At 38.8% G+C, this 20,653-nt stretch overlaps 1 protein-coding gene and 1 long non-coding RNA gene across 4 annotated transcripts; one reads left to right on the plus strand and one right to left on the minus strand.

Annotated features, from left to right (window-relative positions):
- Window positions 1-1,143: 1,143 nt before the first annotated feature.
- Window positions 1,144-7,354, plus strand: LOC128611327 (uncharacterized). 2 transcript variants are annotated; one of them, XR_008386549.1, is made up of 3 exons: window positions 1,144-1,625; window positions 1,754-1,854; window positions 5,269-7,354. It is a non-coding gene; the product is annotated as an uncharacterized LOC128611327 (long non-coding RNA). The 2 variants fall into 2 exon arrangements; XR_008386548.1 differs by lacking the exon at window positions 1,144-1,625 and having other exon boundaries at window positions 1,632-1,854.
- A 457-nt stretch (window positions 7,355-7,811) lies between these two features.
- st3gal5 (ST3 beta-galactoside alpha-2,3-sialyltransferase 5) lies at window positions 7,812-20,332 on the minus strand. Of its 2 annotated transcripts, none has more exons than XM_053630723.1 (7): window positions 19,945-20,332; window positions 16,676-16,794; window positions 14,990-15,110; window positions 13,183-13,520; window positions 12,631-12,817; window positions 10,895-11,053; window positions 7,812-9,519 (listed from the first exon to the last, which is right to left on the minus strand). In XM_053630723.1, exons 2-7 carry the CDS (start codon window positions 16,753-16,755, stop codon window positions 9,262-9,264), a joined length of 1,143 nt encoding a protein of 380 aa, XP_053486698.1. In that variant the 5' UTR covers window positions 16,756-16,794; window positions 19,945-20,332; the 3' UTR covers window positions 7,812-9,261. The 2 variants fall into 2 exon arrangements, with proteins under 2 accessions (XP_053486698.1, XP_053486699.1); XM_053630724.1 differs by having other exon boundaries at window positions 14,990-16,484.
- Window positions 20,333-20,653: the final 321 nt, after the last annotated feature.

The raw sequence follows: 20,653 nt of genomic DNA on the forward strand, positions 1-20,653 counted from the left end.
TTCATAAAATACAGCATTTTACGACTAAATTCTAAATATCTGACACCCAATATAGGAAATTTTTATGACAAACCGTTCAGATGTTCTAAGCAAAAATGTGCTTTTTTTTATATCTTGTGAACACTAGGTGGCGCTATTCCATCTTTTCCATCATCTTTCCCAGAGAGCCGAGTACAGGAGGTGTTTTGCCAGTCCACTCATCTTACATAACAGTTCGGCCAGATTTTCATAGTGTCTCGTCACCGTCAGTGCCCCTATAGCATATCGTACAGATGGATAGTATGCCGTGTTTGGTCCCCACTGTTCATTTCAGCGACAGCGCAGCATTTGGTACTAAACGTATAGTCTTAGAACTAATCCCACTCATGTTACAATTATCTGATGACAAAATTTATGATTACAGACTGTAAAGTTCTCCTGTGTAAATACATACTGATTAAGCACAACAGGTGAGTAACAGACATTTGTCAGGTGATGTGTGTGTGCAGAGGTGGGGAGAGTAGCCAAATATTTTATTAAAGTACAAGTAAAACTAATTATTGAAATAACAGTAAAAGTAATAACGTTAACTAGATAGATAAAGTTTGGCACGACAAACTTTTTTGATGCTGGCCAGAGCTTGCTTGAGGGTGTTCTGGGTGGTTGCTAGGCGGTTGCTAGGGTGTTCTGGGTGGTTGCTAGACAGCATCCCAATACTTTTGGAGCCAGGCAGCGTCCCAATACTTTTGGGCACCAGGCCAAAATTAGATTTATTTGACAGTTTTGCCTATTGGCTGTACTACTTTACGTATAAAAGGTTCAGACAAAGATTTTTATTTGAGGAAATTTTATTTCGAAAATTGTGTACACGCCGTCATGTTTGTAAACACATAAAATTTGTAAAAAATTATATAGAGAAGTTGTTCTCTACCGTATAGACAAGAACTACTGAAAGACCTTTCTAGTAGCCTGTTAAAGACGGTGTGAATTTAATCGCCTCTGTCCTCGTTTGATAATGAGTTCATGAGGCGTAGTTCATGTCCTCACAATGAAAAACACGATGGTCTGCATTCTACAGTAACGGCAAACATTGTTAAGGGGTTAAACTTTTCTTGAAACACGGTAATAGGTGTCTAATTATATAGAAGTGGAAAATAAGTACTCAATAAACGAGTGTAAATTTCAGAAAAGCAATAATGAGTCATATATTGGAACTGCAGCAACTTGCTGTAATATTTATACACAGTAAATGAACACTGGTTTGCTGGTGAAACTGCTGCCGGTTCACTGGAATTATTTCACGGTGTATGTTTCTATACTGAAATGGCAACGAGAACTCTCTTAATGTTTTCCACGTGTGCTCACGGTCAGGACTGCCAAGACTCCAGCATAGGCAGAAATCTCCAAATTTAGAAGAAATATGAAAATTGTCAATTGTGCCTTCCATAGCTGGACAAAACAGACCCACCTCCAGCTTGAGTGCTCCTCCCCAGCAGCAGCAGTCTCCAGATCCTCTCCTACTCCCACACTGTTGGTCACTGCCTGGGGTCATAGAGACTCACACATATGGAGCCAATCACAGTCATCTGGAGGATTTCCTTTTTTTACATGCTATTAATGTATGCCTGCCTCTTGCCTCATATAAGGTAAAAGAAAAGTTTTTGCTTCCCAAGTGATGCATCCTTCAAAAGAGAGGTTTTCTGGGGGGAAACTCCCTCCGTAGAGACAGTAGGGTCCATTTGAAGTAAACAGCTGCTCTTTCACATCTCTCCAGCTAATGTCACACATGTCCAGGCTGTAGCACCTTTCTGCCTAGGCTTTGAGTCGAAGACAGACCTTTTATAAATTCCCTTCTCCGCCGCGGAACAAGCTAAGGTAAGTTTTCCTCATACACATCACATCGATATAACGTTTTGTTGTTTTTTTTTTTTAACCCAGCATGATTTATAGTGGTAAATTTTAAATTTGACTCTGAGTATGTTAAGTTTGAATATGTGACCGATTCTTTTCGTGTGTTTTTTTTTCTTCCCCCCATTATGTGAACCATATCAGGTATATCAAGCTTAGAAAAAAATCACTAAAACAAACCAATAATACGCTTAAAGCTGTGATTTAACACCTCGATGTCTGTTCTGTAGGTTATGGATCATTAGATGATCGGTGTACATTTAAAACTAATTCATACAGGCAAATATATCAAAGCAGGTTACAATATTGCATTGAGCAGACCGTTCTAAATTGAAATAGGATTTTTTTTTTTTTAAAGAAATCACAGACAAAAAGACTTCATATAAATAAATAGTATAAATAAAATATTTTGTTTTTATAATGAATGAATGAGGAAAAAAAAAAAAGTTGTATAGGCGTGTATATTCTCTCTCATCCAGTCCAGTTTCAGAAAGCAAAAGAGAGATTGAGGAGGACTAGATGATCAACAATGTCAGCTGTCAACTGTGCAAAGCAAAACTTGTTTCTCTCAAAGATAAAAAGGTACAGTATATTTGGAAACTTTATCACCCATTTGCTGCTGTCAAACGACAGCAGATCAACGTAGTGACCGTGTTGCTCCTTATATATTAGCGATACAATACGAATTGTCGAATGAACGTGTGTGTATATCTGACAGATTAATAGATTAGACAGTGAGGCGGAGGAAGTTCATGAACTGGAAACTATGAAGGAGCGAGAGGAAGCACATTATTTTCCTAGAAGTCTGGGATCCATCAGAGCCAAGTGCTTTCACATGACCCAAAAGCCTCCGTTTTCCCTTACTGTCACTTGCCCCCCTTCTCAAGCCCCTTCCAATCCCTGATCCCAGGGTCACTTTCACATGAACAGAAAAGGGACTGGGGTTTTCATTTGGGATTTGGGATTGCCCAACATCTTTAAATAACACCATCCCAAAATTAAACAAAATGGCTTATGGGTGTTCTCATACTCAGAAGCTAGGATTAAGTTCTCTCTCTGTGTGTATGTGTGTGTGTGAGAGAGTGTGTGTGTGTGTGTGTTTTGGAATGTTTCCACACATCCAGTCACTGCAAATCCTGATTACTTCCATTTAAGGAATGTTTTTATTTAAAAAAAAAAAAAATAAAAAAAAATTAATTAATTAATTAAAAAATGTGTCATTTTGATTTTTAGAGAATGGTTTCCTCAAAGGATAGGTCTTTTATTTTATGTTTAATGTACACCGATTAAAAAGAAAAAAAGAAGTAACGGATAAACCCTTGAAATTGTGATTTCGACTGAAAACGAGATGGGTCTTGTTATTAGTATTGATAGGTAACAGTGAAATAGAGCTTTCAAAAACCTGAGACTGGGTGTGCATGAAAGGAAACGGGCTTTTTTTTTTTTTTTTCTCTCCCTGGGCCTAAAGACAGCTTAAAAATCACACAAAGAGACATCAAGGTACATAAAGTAGTTATTATTGATCTGAAAAGTATAAGTGAATAAGATCAGAAAACAGGGCCTGGAGCTGTATCATGATAGTCCATACTGTATTATCCCCTCGGATGTGATAGAGCAGGGAAAGTTTTGTAACTAACAAAAGCTACCCCACCGCCCTGTACCCCTAGTGTTTCTCGTTGCGATTATTTGAGGAGATGAGGAGAAATGAAAAAATGACCTTAAAAGGCAATGTTTGCATGTACAAGCGCATTTGCTCGACATTATCAGCACAGTGTCTGTGACTATGTAAACACTGTTTCTCCCATGTTGGTGGAGGTGAGCACTTTGTACCAAGCCAAGTCTGAGACTTGAAGAGCAGTAAATCTTATTTACACTCTCTCTCTCTCACACACACACACTCATTCGTTCTCTCTCTCTCTCTCACACACACATCCAATCAAATTCTTTCTATTTACAGTAGGTGTCTGTATACAACGTCTGCACGAATGTGTGACACACATATCATCAGTTCAAATTCGTGCATTGCTAGCAAGCAGAAAACATTTTATTGTCACTTTTGTCGGCACAGTTGTATATTATTAAGTAATGGAAAATAATCTAAATTACCACTACGATATTGATGAAGTGAAATACGTGGTAAGGTTTAAGCTGTTATGGAGTATCTTGGTTTTACACAACATTCTTGCATAAAATATCCCAAGAATATAATCCGTGTCAGAGTGGGAGTTTGAGAACAGGATGTTATGTATATAACAGGGCTTAAGTATAATAAAATAAATAAATAAATGATTTCATGTCGTCATCCAACATCGTCATATATTCATGAAACTCATGTGGTTATGTCGAATAAGACATCACGGACATGGCCAGAGTTTCGGATGGAAAATCAGAATGTTCGCAGCTGCATGCGAGCCAAGGTTTGTTTATGCTTCTGGTCAAGTCAGATATGAAACTTCAGGTGCAAATGTTGTTCAGTAAAATGCTATTATATAATATTTACCCCTTTGGCAACGGTCATGACTTCATTTCTTGGCTATTCAATCACCTTCGCTCCATTTTGCCTTTTATGTCATACTGCAGCAGACTGTGACTAGAAAAGGGAATGTATGCAGTCAGCACAAGAAGACAGAAGGGGAGGGCCAGCTCCGCTTAGCAGTGACAAACTATCTGCTTCCACAATCACTCGCCATAAGAGGTTGAAAGAGTGTTTATCACAACCACAGCTACATTTTCCATTATCCCGAAATAAGATTCCTTCAGAATTCCTTATATGGGCTCAAGGAGACTCCAGATGAGGTAGCTGGGGCAATCAAAACCTCCTGTGTCTTGGAGAACGCTCAAGAATAGCCCAGGAATTTGTGTGTTTCTTTCTTTCTTTCTATTGAATTTTCTGCTCTTTGGGGAAATATTTCTACTTTCTAATCTCTATTAAGGGAGATATGTTGCCCATATAATCAAATCTAGAGTATTTACAATGCTTTTTAAATTTTTAAAAAAATTTATTTTATTTTTTTTTAAATGTCAAATGATGGCATAAAAATCATGACGAGTTCTTCTCAAATGCAGGTATGGCAAATGTTTTCTTGTGGACCAAGTCAAGATGATGGAATAATATGCTGCAACTTGTTCCCATGGTATTCCATATACCAACAGTGAGTCTGGCATGTCAGACTCACTGTTTGTCTTTCACCATCATTCTGTCTCTCTCTCTCTCTCTCTCATGCACACAAAACTAAGAGCTAGAACTAACTAGCTGAACTTTATATTACTTTGGGACTGACTTAAAAGTGGCAAGAAGGTATAGACCAGTGGTATTCAACTACAAATTTGACTATAAAACACGACTATAAATAAGACAAATCAATTTATGTTTCGTTTCAGTGGTGCGTCCTGTTACTGCTGGTGAAGGAGCCTCGCTGTTTCTACATAATGCATGCCAACTGCTGGGAAAGTGAAGACCCTACATATGGTGTATCCCCCCCCCAACCCCCCGTGGTCCAGTGAAATACAACTCACAAGTTTACTTTGGTTGTGCATGTGGAGCTGATAAGTATTTCACTTTTATTATGTTACTGCTTTTTAACTGACAAAGTTCAGAGGCCCATCACAGCTTTTAATATCCTACAAGTACAAAAAAAAAAACAACAAATTCAACGAGCACAGAGAAACTGTGCCCTACAATGTGGGAAGGAGGAAGAATGAGAAATCAAACAGATATAGCATGTATTCAGCCTGGGTTTACTGTGCACATTCTCAAGGATGAGAGTCAAGTCCTCAGGCCCAAGGTGCAGTGCTGCATCTCTGGTCAATTGGGAGTCTGAGATGAAGCACTGTAGCACGGGAAGAGGGACACTGCTACTGTAAACACACGTCGGCATTTGTTATGAACGTTTTATTAGCCAGATTTTAATAATAAAATGTAGGTTAAATACCTGAGCTACTAATCAGAAGGTTGCGATTTCAAATCCCAGCACTGCCAGTTGCTATTGCTGAGTCATTTACACTGAGTCATTTACTGAGTCCGAGTCATTTACACTGAGTCCGAGTCATTTACACTGAGTCCGAGTCATTTACACTGCCCATAACTTTAATCTGTCTGGTTCAGTTATTCGCTTGGATAAATGTGAAATGTTTTACAGATAGTATTTACCTCTTTGTGGTATCCTTTTGTCTAATACACACCCTTTCTTCCCTGTCCCCGGGGTCCAGTTTTCCCAGGAATCCCTTGGGAATTTACAAAGGGGATTCCTGGAAATACTGTTCTTGGGGGTGGGGTTAGACATCATGAATGTTAGTTCAATTGTATCATGTGGCTATTATGGGATAAACAAACAATTTACATGCTACTGTAGGAAAGTCTTCTCAGTATTTTTGTTTTAAATATCTTGCGATCAAAACACTAACAGAATGTAACACTCTTAATAAAATTGTGAGACAATGTCAGAAGCGTCTTACCTGGGCTAAGGAGGAAAAGAACTGGACCGTTGATCAGTGGTGCAAAGTAATCTTTTCACATGATGTCAGTGATGATTTGGGGTGCCGTGTCATCTCCTGGTGTTGGTCCACTGTGTTTTCTCAAGTCGAGAGGAGATTCTACCAGGAGATTTTAGAGAACTTCATGCTCCCATCTGCTGACGAGCTTTATGGAGGTGCTGATTTCCTTTTCCAGCAGGACTCGACACCTGCCCACAGCGCCAAAACTTCTAGTAACTGGTTTGTGAACATGGTATTACTGTACTCGATCGTCCAGCCGACTCGCCTGACCCGAACCCCGTAGGGAATCTACGAGAGACACCAGACCCGACAATACAGACGAGCTGAAGGCCGCTATCAAAGCGTCCTGGGCTTCCAGAACACCTCAGCAGTGCCTCAGGCTGATCGCCTCCATGCCACTCCGCATTCAATTTGCATTATGGAAACTGCATCCTATGCTTTCACTTTACTTTAAGCCATCAATTATGCATTGATAAAGGTTAGTAATTGTATTATAACTCACAATAAGTGTTTATAAGGCAGCACGACGTAACCGTCAACAACAATATAAAATAATGCACTAACTGGGCCTAGAAATAAATCTGCTTTACCGATAAGTCATTACAACTATAATATAATAACATTATAAAAATGCAGGCTGTATTTTTATAAATACATTAATGGAACCATAAGACTGACTAATTAAAACTTATAAATTGGTGTATGATGCATTATGAGCATGGGCATTGAAAAAGCAAGTGTATCACTTATAAGTAATTATAACAATAGTGTAAATGTAGCTACAACTGTTATTATAATGAAGTATAGGTCTTTGTGTGTCGTTATAAGTGTGTTTATGGAGCAGTAATACATGCTTATAAATTATAAATGGGTCAATAATTCATTATAAGCATGGGCCTCATAGAAAGTGTTACCTTAAATGTTGTAAAATAAATAAATAAATAAATAAATAAATAAACAAACAAACCAATCAGCGTTGTTAGATCTGCAGTGTCATTACGTAATTATCTTCTGCTTATCTATCTTTCTATCCATCCATCCATCTGTCCGTCTGTCTAATTTACAGTGTCTTCCACTAATATTGGCACCCTTGGTAAATATGAGCAAAGGCGGCTGGGTGTTTTTTTGTTTAACCTTTTGATAGTGTGTTACTTTCTTTTTTTTTTTTTTTTACAAAAATACTCTGCTCTCATGGATATCAAACAGTTGCAAACACAACACAGGTTTATCAAAAAAAAATCTCTTTGTTAAATGTGTCACACAATTATTGGCACCCTTTTAGTCAATACTTTGAGCTGTTATCTTGACAAAGGGAGGTAGCACAGAGTCTTCTGCTATAACGCCTGATGAGGTTGGAGAATACATGGTAAGGGATCTGAGACCGTTCCTCCATACAGAATCTCTCCAGATCCTTCAGATCATAGTTTGATCATAGGGAGTCATAGTTTGAGTGAAAGGATGTATTCATGTTCTACTGAAAATAAACACTTAGGTTATTTAGCGATTTCAGATTTATTGACTTTTGATAATTCAAGTACGTTCTAAGCACCGCTAGATTAAAAACCGGCTATTTTCAAGGTTTTCCAGTACTTATATTTCAAAAGGCCAAATTCAACCACTTCAAGTACATTGTACGAAGCCGGTGAGTTGAAAACATGCCACACAGTCAGTTTTTACTGGAACCGTAATCCGTTTTAATTTCGTCTCCTGAACATAAATAAACTAGTACCGTATAATGTCATGTCCGCATACGTACCGTCCTCTTTAATAGGAACTCGTGTATATCTGCTCATTTATGCAGTTATTCAATCAGCCCATAACGTGGCAGCAGCACAATGCATAGAATCAAGCAATACAGGTCTAGAGCTTCGCTTAATGTTCACATCAAACATCAGAACGGGGAAAAGTGTGCTCTGTGACTTTAACCGTGGCATGGTCGTCGGTGCAAGACGGGCTGGTTTGAGTATTTCAGAAACTGCTGAGTTTCACACACACAACAGTCTCTAGAGTGTACACAGAATGGTGCGTAAAAACAAACAAACAAAAAAAACACCACAGAGTTAGAGACAGTTCTGTGGATTAAAACGCTTGTGGATTGAAACTGGCCAGATTGGTTTGAGCTGCCAGGAAGGATAGAGTAACAGTGACGACTCTTTACAACCGTGGTGAGCAGAAAAGCATCTCAGCATGCACAAAACATTGAACCTTGAAGTGGATTTGCTACAAGAGCAGACACACACGCTGGGTTCCATTTCTGTCAGCCAAGAACATGAATCTGAGGCTATCGTTGGCACAGGCTCATCGAAACTAGACAAATGAAGAGGAAAAAACAACAAAAAAAAAACCCAACAACAACAACCCACCAGGTCTTTTTCCAGTCTTCAACTGTCCAGTCTTGGTACTAAATACTAATACTCAAACCAGCCCATCTGGTACCAGCAAACATGCCACAGTAAAGGTCACAGAGATCAAGCTTTTTCACCGTTCTGATGTTTGATGTGAACATTCCCTGAAGCTCTTGACCTGTATGTGCATGATTTGATGAATTGTTCTGCTGGCACATAATTGGCTGATTGGATAAGTGCATGAATGTGCAGGTGTACAGGTACACGTTCCTATTAAAAGTGGATGTTGAGTGTAAAAGTCTGAGTAAAATATGAAAATGAAAGTACATGTACATTATTAAAAATACACAATCATTAAAATACATTGTTCAATTGGTGTACCAGAACACAGTCAGTAACAGCTGTGAACGAGACAGAAACAAAATGCTTTTAACGAAGCAAAATAAATAAAATTGCAACATGTATTAATTACAGTGAAACTATTATATTTTGTTTTTGGGCTGTCAAGATATCCCAGAATTAGTGCAAAATGGCTTCATGTTGAACAGAAACTGCAATGTACTCCCCCTGTAAGGTCCAGAATGCCGCCAGCAGCAACCAATCTCTGGAGAAACACTGTCTCGTGGTCCACATTGTGCATGGCTTGCTTTAGCATAGCAGTCATAGGTAGGTTGTCATAGTAATGCAGTGATGTCGTCTTCTGCCTAAGGTTGTAGCCAAAGCCTGCTAGGCTGACTTCATCACACAAGTAGGTCGCCAGGTTAACAGCAGATAACCCCAAGGTAGGAACATTCTAGACCGTAAACAAGAAAAAATAAGGACCTTATTAGTACACGAAAATCAATTTCCATCATAAACGTAAGAGGAAATCACGATGTTTTCTGTCTGTCTCAGTTTTCTGCCTGTGACTTGTTACTTTGTTCTTATGATTGGGCAGATTTGACTGGACATTCAAGATACCAGATTTGGCAGTTTTAGTTTTAAAATGTAAACTTTAGATCATAATAAATGCCTGGGCAACACCTTTCGATCTGAAGGAAGGACTAATAATTTATATTACATTTCTTATACTGTAAATGAAATTATATACAACCCATCAGGGATTTCATGTGCTTTATTTAACAGAAATTTGGATTAGACCAAATGAGTATGGAGTTTTAAATGAAGCTAACCCTCAGGGCCCAGTCGCCGAAGGGAGGGGATCATGCTCTGCTTCAGTATGTCACAGTACATGTTATCATTCATGGTTCCCTCTATGAACTGTAGCTCCCCAGTGCCGGCAGCACTCATGCAGCCCCAGACCATGACACTCCCTCCACCATGCTTGACTGTAGGCAAGACACACTTGTCTTTGTACTCCTCACCTGGTTGCCACCACACACGCTTGACACCATCTGAACCAAATAAGTTTATCTTGGTCTCAAGATAAACCTGATGACACTGAACACGTGCACTCAACTTCGTTGGTCGACCATGGCGAGGCCTGTTCCGAGTGGAACCTGTCCTGTTAAACCGCTGTACGGTCTCGGCCACCGTGCTGCAGCTCAGTGTCAGGGTCTTGGCAATCATCTTATATCCTAGGCCATCGTTATGTAGAGCAACAATTCTTTTTTTCAGATCCTCAGAGAGTTCTTTGCCTTGAGGTGCCATGTTGAACTTCCAGTGACCAGTATGAGGGCGTGTGAGAGCGATGACACCAAATTTAACACACCTGCTCCCCATTCACACCTGAGACCTTGTAACACTAACAAGTCACATGACACCGGGGAGGGAAAATGGCTAATTGGGCCCAATTTGGACATTTTCCCTTAGGGGTGTACTCACTTTTGTTGCCAGCGGTTTAGACATTAATGGCTGTGTGTTGAGTTATTTTGAGGGGACGGCAAATTTACACTGTTACACAAGCTGTACACTCACTACTTTACATTGTAGCAAAGTGTCATTTCTTCAGTGTTGTCACATGAAAAGATATCATCAAATATTTACAAAAATGTGAGGGGTGTACTCACTTTTGTGAGATATTGTAGATATAAATATACACACATACATACACACACACACACACTTTTTATATATATATATATATATATATAGTACCTGAGTATATAAAATTAATATTAATACTTTAGAAGGTGCAATACGCCTGACCAAGTAGAGGGGACATTTACCTGATCCCAACCCCAATGTCGAGGCTTAGGCTTTGGGTAGTGAAGCAGATCCAAGGCTGCCTCCCTGATGATTGCAGGATTTAGTATACGGAACTTTGACGGCTCAACTGGAATGCTACCGGGTACCTTCTGCCAGAAAAACAGCTTGTCCCAGAGTGACTGAAAGAACAAAAACAAAAACAACCAACCAACATTTTCCAGGGATTCCTCATTACCCATAGCTGCAAACTACACTCTTTATATACAGAATGGTTATTATTTTACTAGGTAATTTAGTGTAATATTTTGTTCTAGTAAACATCCTTGATCCACCGAACCCTGTTTTAAAACAAGGCATTGGAAGTAAAGTAAAATGATCTAAAAATATCACATCACATCACATCACAGCAACGAAAAGGAATTCTGATAGAACGGTATAATGGTTCGCCTAATAGTTTTAAAAGAAATCTTAGCTAAAACAATGTGTGTGATTTGTTGGTTTCTTCTGAAAAAAACCACAAAATATCATCGTCTCCAACTTGCACCTGTACTGACTGGAAACGCTGCTCGAAATCATCGTTTTAATTTCACATAGGCTGGCTGTGTGGCCATAGCATTTTCGATAGTTGTAACTGGTATTCACTGACATGAGATTCTAGTTGGCTTACTGAAATGTCAAGAGCACTTGTAGAACAAAGTAGTAGTTCTATAGGAAAATATCGTTCTCTAATTTTAACAGCCTATTTTCGGCAACCAGATGTTTCATCTCCTGTTAGGTGTGATGTGTTCAGCAGTTGGATTCAGTTATGTAATTCTAGGCGGTACTCACTGAGTGCTGAGACTGCCCTTCTGTTGCGTTCAAGTTAAGCTTATAGATTGGCAAAGTTCCTGAAATGTGTGGTTTTATTTGCTGTAGCTATGGTAACATGCTGCTCAATTTCTAGCCTTGGCACTGGGTGGGAATTAATTAATTAAGTAATTTATTTATTTATTTCCATTTGCTCAACTTGCATTTGACTTGGGCTCCAAATTCCCAAGATCTCAATCCGATCGAGCAGCTGTGGAACGTGCTGGACAAACAAGTCCGATCCACGAAGGCCACACCTTGAAATTTACAGGACTGGCACATGGTGCACGAGAAGGTGGACCAACACAATATTAGGCAGGTGGTTTTAATGTTATGGCTGATCGGTGTATATGAAATCCTGTTAGAATTGTACTGAAATGGAAATGCCCTAATCCTAATCCATCAGATGATTGCCGATTCCAATTCCTTTCTTTCCCTCATAAACCTAATGCCCCTCCTTTGAACTTCTGGACGGAGAGTACATTGTATATATTCTGTTCCACTCTAAAGCCTCATATTGTATGATAGGCATGTACATATGCATCATTTACTTATTTATTGTGTAACAGCTATAGGGCAACACAGACCCTACACTTCAGATGTACAAATTAAGCACTGCCATACTTTAATGAAAAAAATCGATCCTAGCTATTAATAAATGAACGAATGAATAATCAATATGTGGTGAAAAATGAATAAATGGTGATAAATACATGAAAAATATGGAGGAGCGTTTGTTTGGAATCATGTTGTGGCCCTGGACTTCAGGGCCTGGATTGTCTTGTGCTGACAAGTGAGGACTGACCAGTAACAGGCCGGACAACGACATTATTAGAAAGGCATTTTCATTACTAACGACTCCTTCACAAGAAAAAGTAAAAACATTAACGCAAGATCTCAGACTACTCACTATCGTAGTTCCTGAGAGCATAGCATGAAGCCAGTTGAAATCAACAGCTTTGTAAATAACGGCTACAAACTGAAGCTGAGGGTCCACATCTTCCCATATCTTTGGGCTGCCTTCAGGATAACTCATCCTGATAGTAGTGCGGTTTCCCACATCTCTACTGAAGTCTCTCACTGGGCCACTGTTCAATCTGCAAAAGGGTGAACATATATTAGACATTAGATGTGACAGCACCCAAATGCAAAACCTATATAAAGCACAAGAACCTATATAGGACACTGTGTTTGCGCTGTGTACTCTTTTATATTTGAAATGACCTGATTTTTAAGAGATTTGAAGCAAAATCTCATTTTGAATGTACACCATCAGTATCTGAACAGGAAAAGCAAAGAATGTTTCCCGTAAACTCAGCTTTTCCAACCCAATGCAGCTTAATATTAATATAACGTGCACTAGAAATGCTGAAACTTTCACTTACGCAAGCAATTAATAACAAGCTTTACAACTGTTATTCAACACCAGACATTATTTGCCAATGAAACTGGTTTGGCTTACCGTAAGATCACATTGAACTGGTTCAGGAGAGACCCCAGCTCCAGACCTTGAAGTATGCCTCCATTGCCAACTACAACGCATCGGCGGCAATCACGCCGTCTGGTATTCTCCGACGAGGAAATGGGTATGAGATCCAGGACATCTTGTAGCTTGTGTTGCAGGTTGTGAAATCCAAACGGTGGTGGATACTCAAATATTTTTTCTGTTATATTGCTGTTTTTTTGTAAGAAGGGCTCAGCCACGTGCACAGAACTAGAATACATCCCCTCGATCTTCTTTCTTGCAAAAGATGGTCTGCATTCTTGGGCTAGCACTCTTCTGACAAAAGAATGAACACGCTAAAAAAAAATAAAATAAATAAATAAATAATAATAATAATAAAAAAAAAAAAACACACACACGTTACTATAACCTTCCTGGCAGCTAGAACTCTAAAGACTGTTGTAACTCTTGAACTCAGAAGTAGTGAGTAGTAACTGAAGCTCTTGACCTGTATCTGCCAAATGATTGGCTGATTGGATAACTGCATAAATGAGTATGGACGTCTTCTTCATGTCTACCTACATCAGCTTTACACAGTCCTTTACTACTAACACCTTACCTGCAATTATAAGATTGTATTACTGACAATAAACGTAATCTTTCCATAGCATTGAAAATCCCTTATGGATATATGCAAAATAAACAAACAAATAAATAAAATCATGGTCAAAGAAAATGTGTTCGCCTTGGAACCACACTTGTTCCACACTGCTTTAAAGTTTTTCTTGCTGTTGAAGTTATACTTAGATTCCCAATATTTGCAAATTCTGAACCTTTAAAAGATGAGTGTGAAGGGCAACAATAAGTAATATTTCTTTTTGTCAGGGTTTACGTGAAGGAAGTTGGTGTCCATCCATGATTTTATGATTTTATATTATGAATACATTCAGTTAAGGACTGCATGTTAAAAGATGGCTTCCATGGTAAGTTATTAGACAGGCTGAATGGCTGCACTCTTTTGGGCATGTCCGGCAAGAACCAACTTTCTTCGTCACAACCTGTACCTGTCCAATTTGAGGGGCTGTGATTCTGTTATATGGACTCCATATTGGGATGTTGGAGAAACTGAATGTCATTGGACTTCCATTTCTACGGGGCCTGTCCCAAACAGCGGTGACCAGTCCTTGCTCACCTATTTTTTTTTTTTAATCATTTATTTCCTGGACTCTGGTCAACAGATTACGTTTATGGCATTTGGCAGACACCCTTATACGTTATTATTTCATTTATACATCTGAGCAGTTGAGTGTTAAGGGCCTTGCTCAAGGACCCAACAGTGGTGCTTTAGCAGTTCTGGGGTTTGAACTCCTCTCAACCTTCTGATCAGTAGCCAAACGTCCATCAATGGTTCCATGTCCTCCATTTCTAATAAGTGCATCCTTCAATCAACCAACCAGTGATCATGTGGCTAACTGGTGAGGTTGTTGCTCTGCAGTGAGACTTTGCAGGATAAGAATGGTGAGCGTGACACAAGGTCTTTACAGCACATGCGTCCTTTCTCAAAACCTCATGTTCCTTACTCCACCTCTGGTTTGAACCAGTTTTACTCTTCACTTTTACTCATCCCCCTCCTCATGTATGAGCTGCAGGTAATTTTGCTCCGTTTAGTATACGAAAGGATAGACCCGTTTCTCTGCACATCAAGTGCGACATGCTTGTATACATACAAGTCTTGGCTTAAACTCTGACTTCTAATGTTTATTTTAAAGTCTCTGATTTTGTCATTCAGGCTGTAGGTCACAAATGAAGAAATATGGAACGTTACCTCTCGATGATGGGGATCTACATGCATCATGACAGGTTTTGGGTTAGTAGTGAAAATGGGCAGTTTCAGAATGCCAGTGGCAATCAAGCCCATGACCATAAGTGGTACAATACACCTCCTCCTGGATAAAAGAGCACATGAAAGAGGACCTATTAAAATTTTTGCTGAACAGATCGACCAAGATTACGTTATTACGGATCACTTAAATATACGCAGTATTTTATTAGTTTTCCTTGTGTTCACATTTGTTTTAATGCTTTGCTGACACATATTTCTTTTCATTTACCACAACATAGCTTTTCACACTCACACAAAAGGTATTGGGACAACGAGGCCAATCCTATTATTTTTGCTACACACTGAAGACATTTGGGTTTGAGATCAAAAGATGAATACGAGACAATAGATCAGAATTTCAGCGTTCCTCATATTTACATCTATCGGTGTTAAACAACTTAGAACATGGCACCATTTGATTTAACCCACCCATTTTTTTCCCCAACGGTCCAACACAAAATACTGGAACATGTGACTGACAGGAGTTTCTTGTTGCCCAGGTGTGCCCCGTTAAACTGGTTGATTGAAGAATTAATAGCTCTGAGTGTCTACTCTTGGTTTCAGCTCGAGGTTTCGACTGTGAAGACGGCATTTGTTGTTAAAAAGGATAAACCAACATGAAGACCAGAGTAGCTGAAATGTGCAGAAGCTAGCATCTAGCTCAAGTCAAGATGTGCCACAGTGATGAACTCTAACCCAAAAAAAAGACTGAGTGGATTAATAAAATCAAAAGGTGATTCAGCAAAGTATACGTTTAAGGGAAAGCACACTTATGCAACCAAGTTATTGTACGTTTTTTTATTTTTTCCTTTTCCCCCCCCACAAAAAAAAGATTTATGATTGTTTTTCCACTTTACGTGTATACTTTGCAATTTCACGTTAAAGGTGGGAAAAGATCTGACATGATTTATCTTAATCACATTCTTTTACTTCGCAAAATCCTACCATCTGAACAGGGGTATGTAAGACTTTATATCCATCCTAGATGTAAATATCAGGAAATTAAAGCTGAAATTCAGATCTATGGGGGTGCACGGTGGCTTAGTGGTTAGCACGTTCGCCTCACACCTCCAGGGTTCGAGTCCCACCGTGGCCCTGTGTGTGTGGAGTTTGTATGTTCTCCCCGTGCTGCGGGGGTTTCCTCCGGGTACTCCGGTTTCCTCCCCCAGTCCAAAGACATGCACGGTAGGCTGATTGGCGTGTCTAAAGTGTCCGTAGTGTATGAATGGGTGTGTGAGTGTGTATGTGATTGTGCCCTGCGATGGATTGGTACCCTGTCCAGGGTGTACCCCGCCTTGTGCCCGATGCTCCCTGGGATAGGCTCCAGGTTCCCTGTGACCCTGAAGTGGATAAGCGGTATAGAAGATGGATGGATGGATGGATGCAGATCTTTTGTCTCGTACTTGTCTTTTGATCTCAAAAACAAAATGTCTTCAGTCTATAGCAAAAGAAACACAGTTTCTGTGGGTTGGGGTTTTGCATCCGATACTTATAGCACATAAACTTTGGTATTATTTCTTATATACTTTCATTATTCTGTTCTCTCTGCTCCATGCATGCAGTTACAAATTTACCATTTTCCCTACTGGCAGCAAAGCAAATAGTCAATTAGGTTTCTCCACTGCTTACCCCGAAGGCAAATGGCATACTGGCATGACTTTCCTTAACCTCACAATGAACAACTGGACCCTTATTTCCTCGCTTCTCATGGACTCAGGCAGCTGTTTCCATTCATCAGGTGGTCAGACCTATACAAAAACAAAAATAAAAGTTAGAACAAGACCATTCCAACTCTTTCCAGCGCTAAAAGTTTGAACACATCCTGATGAAGATGCGGGGTTTTCCCAGCAAATACTTTTTCTCTCCATTCAAATAAATGGAAGAAATCAAACTTACAGCAAACTTACAGCTGGCGCGTGCCAGCTCATACACAAAACACTTGCAGCAGACACGAGAAAAGATGACGCGAGCGCACCGTAGTTACGTTTGGGATCATTTTACTTTAAAAAATGGCGATGATGTGAATGGTAAACATTGTGTTTTAAAATACAATACAATACAATACAATACAATACAGTAACGAGCATCATGATATACCATTTCAAAAAGGCGCATCCGGAAGTCTCCGTAACAGGATATGAAACTACACAACCAACAATAACCTCCGGTTTAGCTGTAACTGGAGCTCAGAAGGCTGAAGGAATAACTGAACGGCTGTGTAAAATGATAACAAATGACGTGTTGTCAGTGTCGTCAAAGGTGATGGTTTTCAAGAGCTGATCAATTTCATTCAGCCGGACTACAACATTCCGGCAAGAATAGATCCTGAAAAGGATTACCTTATCATTTAGCTTCTGAACATGTAATATTAATCGATCATAAAATTTTAATTACGGTCGATCATGGGAATTGGTGTAAACTGATATCCCTAATTAGATGCCATATTAACACAGCTCATTCACTGATCATGATAGGACTTGTAGGTACTTAATACTGGTGAAGGCCATACATTTTGTTAAGTAATCCGTTCATATAAAATGACTTGTTTATTAATGTTCAGGGTTTTAGTTTTTAATAAAATAAATTTTTTTTTTTTTTTTACCCATATTAATTGCCATATGCTATATTTCAATAGCTCATTGATTGAAGTGATAGGAGGAACTGAAGGTACCTAATACTTTATAATCGCAATGGCCAGAGGTTTTTTTTTAGCAATCAGTCTCACCCCGCCTTTCGTCTTCACTCACACTTTCGGTTCTTCTTCTCTTATCATCTAGTAGACTAGCCGTCTTGTACTTCCTTATGTCACTCGAACATGCATAATAGATGTTCTGATTTTATCTGTGCCCTGTTACAATTGACATTTATCATTCTTCATCATTATTTTTGTGAGTTTATATTATTTTATATATATATATATATATATATATATATATATATATATATATATATATATATATATATATATATATACACATACATACACACACACACACACACACACACACACACACACATATATACACACACTAGGCTTTCTGTATCATTACACTAAGAAGGTTCTACTGAACGATGGCGTCAGTGTGACTTCTTCACGAGCTCGGACGAAAGGAAATCAGTCAGTGCAAGGTCCGAATTCTGGTTCTGTGACTGGGAACGGTCAAAGAACTTAACAGGATGGCTTTCACAAAATTCACAAAAACACTCTGCTCTCATGGAGATGAAGCAATATAGTTGTGCAACAATTACTGCCACTCCTGGCACAATGATACTGACAGACCCAGTGAACTTGAATTGCAATCATTTTAAAATTCTACTGTAAAATTAACTGATCTTTATTGTGAGCATAGAGCAGGTCCACGTGAACAAATCTGATTGTTTACCAATTTGGAATGTGCCTTTTTTTTTTTTTTTTTTTTAAATGGATTACAAAGTGCCTAATTTCTCAATTATATCGACAGATCCAATGATTTTGAAGAGTAATTTCTTTCAAACTTGACAGTAAAATTTGTTGATATTTATTGTGTGAGGGAAATGATTCATTTTTACTTTGTAATCATTTTGTTCTTGTTCTGTGCATGTTCATCAGAGGATAACGCCTAAGAAGGCCGTGTGATGTCACTGAGATCAGTACAGAATGTTTATCTGCTTACAGAGACACAAACATGTTCTTCTGTTCAAGATTCGTCTGCACATCTTCTAAGACCCTAAAACAAAGCCTGTTCGAACTGCCTCAAACCGCTTCTTATCGGTACACAAGTGTGTAATGCTCCCTGTTTCATATATATAGTAGTGGTTCAGCACGAGCACTTCAGAGCGCTCTCATTATTCCATCCTGCTATATTCTACCCTGTATTGACCATCTTTCTGTAATAAACCTTTTTTTTTTACCTTCAGTGTACGAGTCTGCGAGTGTTGTCTAATTTCCAGGACAATTGTCAACATAGAGTAGGTCACTGTGAACTGATCTGATTGGGTTTGGTTGTCTACCAATTTGAAATGTCCATTTTAACATGGATTAAATAGTGCCTCTTGGCACAATTATATCGACATATCTTGTGACTCTGACAATCAATTACTTTGAAATTCTACACTAAAATGAATTTATCTTTACTGCACATTTATTGAAATTTATTGTGAACATAGCGTCAGTCCCTATGAACTTCCAAGTGTGTTTGTTGGTCTACCAATTTGAAATGTCCATCTTAAGGTTGAAGTAAAAGGAAGTAAAATATTAATATTTTGGGTGTCCGACTTCCTCAGAAGTGAACCATCTACACGTTTTAAAAATTTATTTATGCTGAGATTTAACAATAACCACCATCTAATTTCTTAAAGCATGTTTTAGTAAATGTATTTGTATTCAGCTTAATGCTTTACAACGTGTATTTAAACTCAGAAATGCTGTCCATTCTTGAATTAGTTACTTATTTATTTAAAATAATCATCGTTTATTTGCTGACTGTGTTGGAGCGCGCGTGTAAAAAGCAGAAGGGAACAAAAGCCACGCCCCTAAAATGTATATTTAGTGAGAAGCGGCACGTACCCGCAGTCACCTGACTGCATAGACCATAGAGCATAACAAATGGATGCGACCCTGAGGGTTGTTCGCACATGTTCCCCTGTGAAAATTTCCCCACAGGAATGACCAAACTATTATGCTAAACATGTCTCAAACAACACACCGGAATAAACTAGATTAGCCTAGTACAGAACACACACAGGATTGTAAATGAGATATATAACGGGTTGTACATCAGTCTGACTCCTACACTAAGAATGAACCGGGCTACCCACCGTTATCTTCACGGACTTAGGAACATTTGGAGAAAAGAAGAAGAAGAAAAAAAACCCCTCTCTTACACGTCTGTAGATTGTTATTATAAAATATAACCTACTGTATAAGATCTTCACAGAATTCCAGTCTTCTTTCTTTTTGGAGATAATGGCAGCTGATAACTAACTAAAGCGAATGCTAATAGATAGTCAGCCTGATCCTGTAGCGAGAAGCCACGCCCCTCCCTCCCGGCTGTGTCTCAAACCGCTGCCTATCTCCTATAAAGTGCACTACATACGGTGTGGGCCATTTTGTAGTGGCGTCCAAAATTCTCAGAGAACAACTTCATTCCCTACATTCGTTCACTCGTTTATACACACAATGTACTCTGATTTCGAGTGTACATCACCCACACACTCGCCGAGGTACCATTCCCCATAATCCAATGGGGAATAGAACGCAGAGAAAAATAAACATGGCGGACAGGAATGAATTAAATTACATCTGTATCAAAATATAGGCTTAGAATTATATAAAAGATCACGTCCCCCCCCCCAAAATAAAATACCGGCGAGGGGAGAAAGTGTGTTTAAAAATTAAATCCCATGCATGTAATATTTGTTTATGAAATTTAATTCAATTGTAAGAGATTCTAGCAATATTATAGTTACAAGCCAATAATCAATAATAATAATAATAATAATAATAATAATAATAATAATAATAAGGCAGAACACCTAGTTTGGAGATGTAATAATTGGGGATAAAGTTTCAGATTGAGTCTGGATTACACAAACTGTCTAATCCAATTGACTTGAAAAATCAAGAAG

The sequence above is a fragment of the Ictalurus furcatus genome, chromosome 8, assembly GCF_023375685.1.
Source record: "Ictalurus furcatus strain D&B chromosome 8, Billie_1.0, whole genome shotgun sequence".
Taxonomy (NCBI): Eukaryota; Metazoa; Chordata; class Actinopteri; order Siluriformes; family Ictaluridae; genus Ictalurus; species Ictalurus furcatus.

Coding starts and splice junctions, on each gene's coding strand:
- st3gal5 (XM_053630723.1), bottom strand. CDS start 16,755: ATGAGAAGCGAGGAAATAAGGGTCCAGTTGTTCATTGTGAGGTTAAGG. Junction 12,818..13,182: donor CAGTTCAATGTGATCTTACG/GTAAGCCAAACC, acceptor ACCCTTTTGCAG/ATTGAACAGTGGCCCAGTGA. Junction 9,520..10,894: donor GACATTGGGGTTGGGATCAG/GTAAATGTCCCC, acceptor TTTACGGTCTAG/AATGTTCCTACCTTGGGGTT.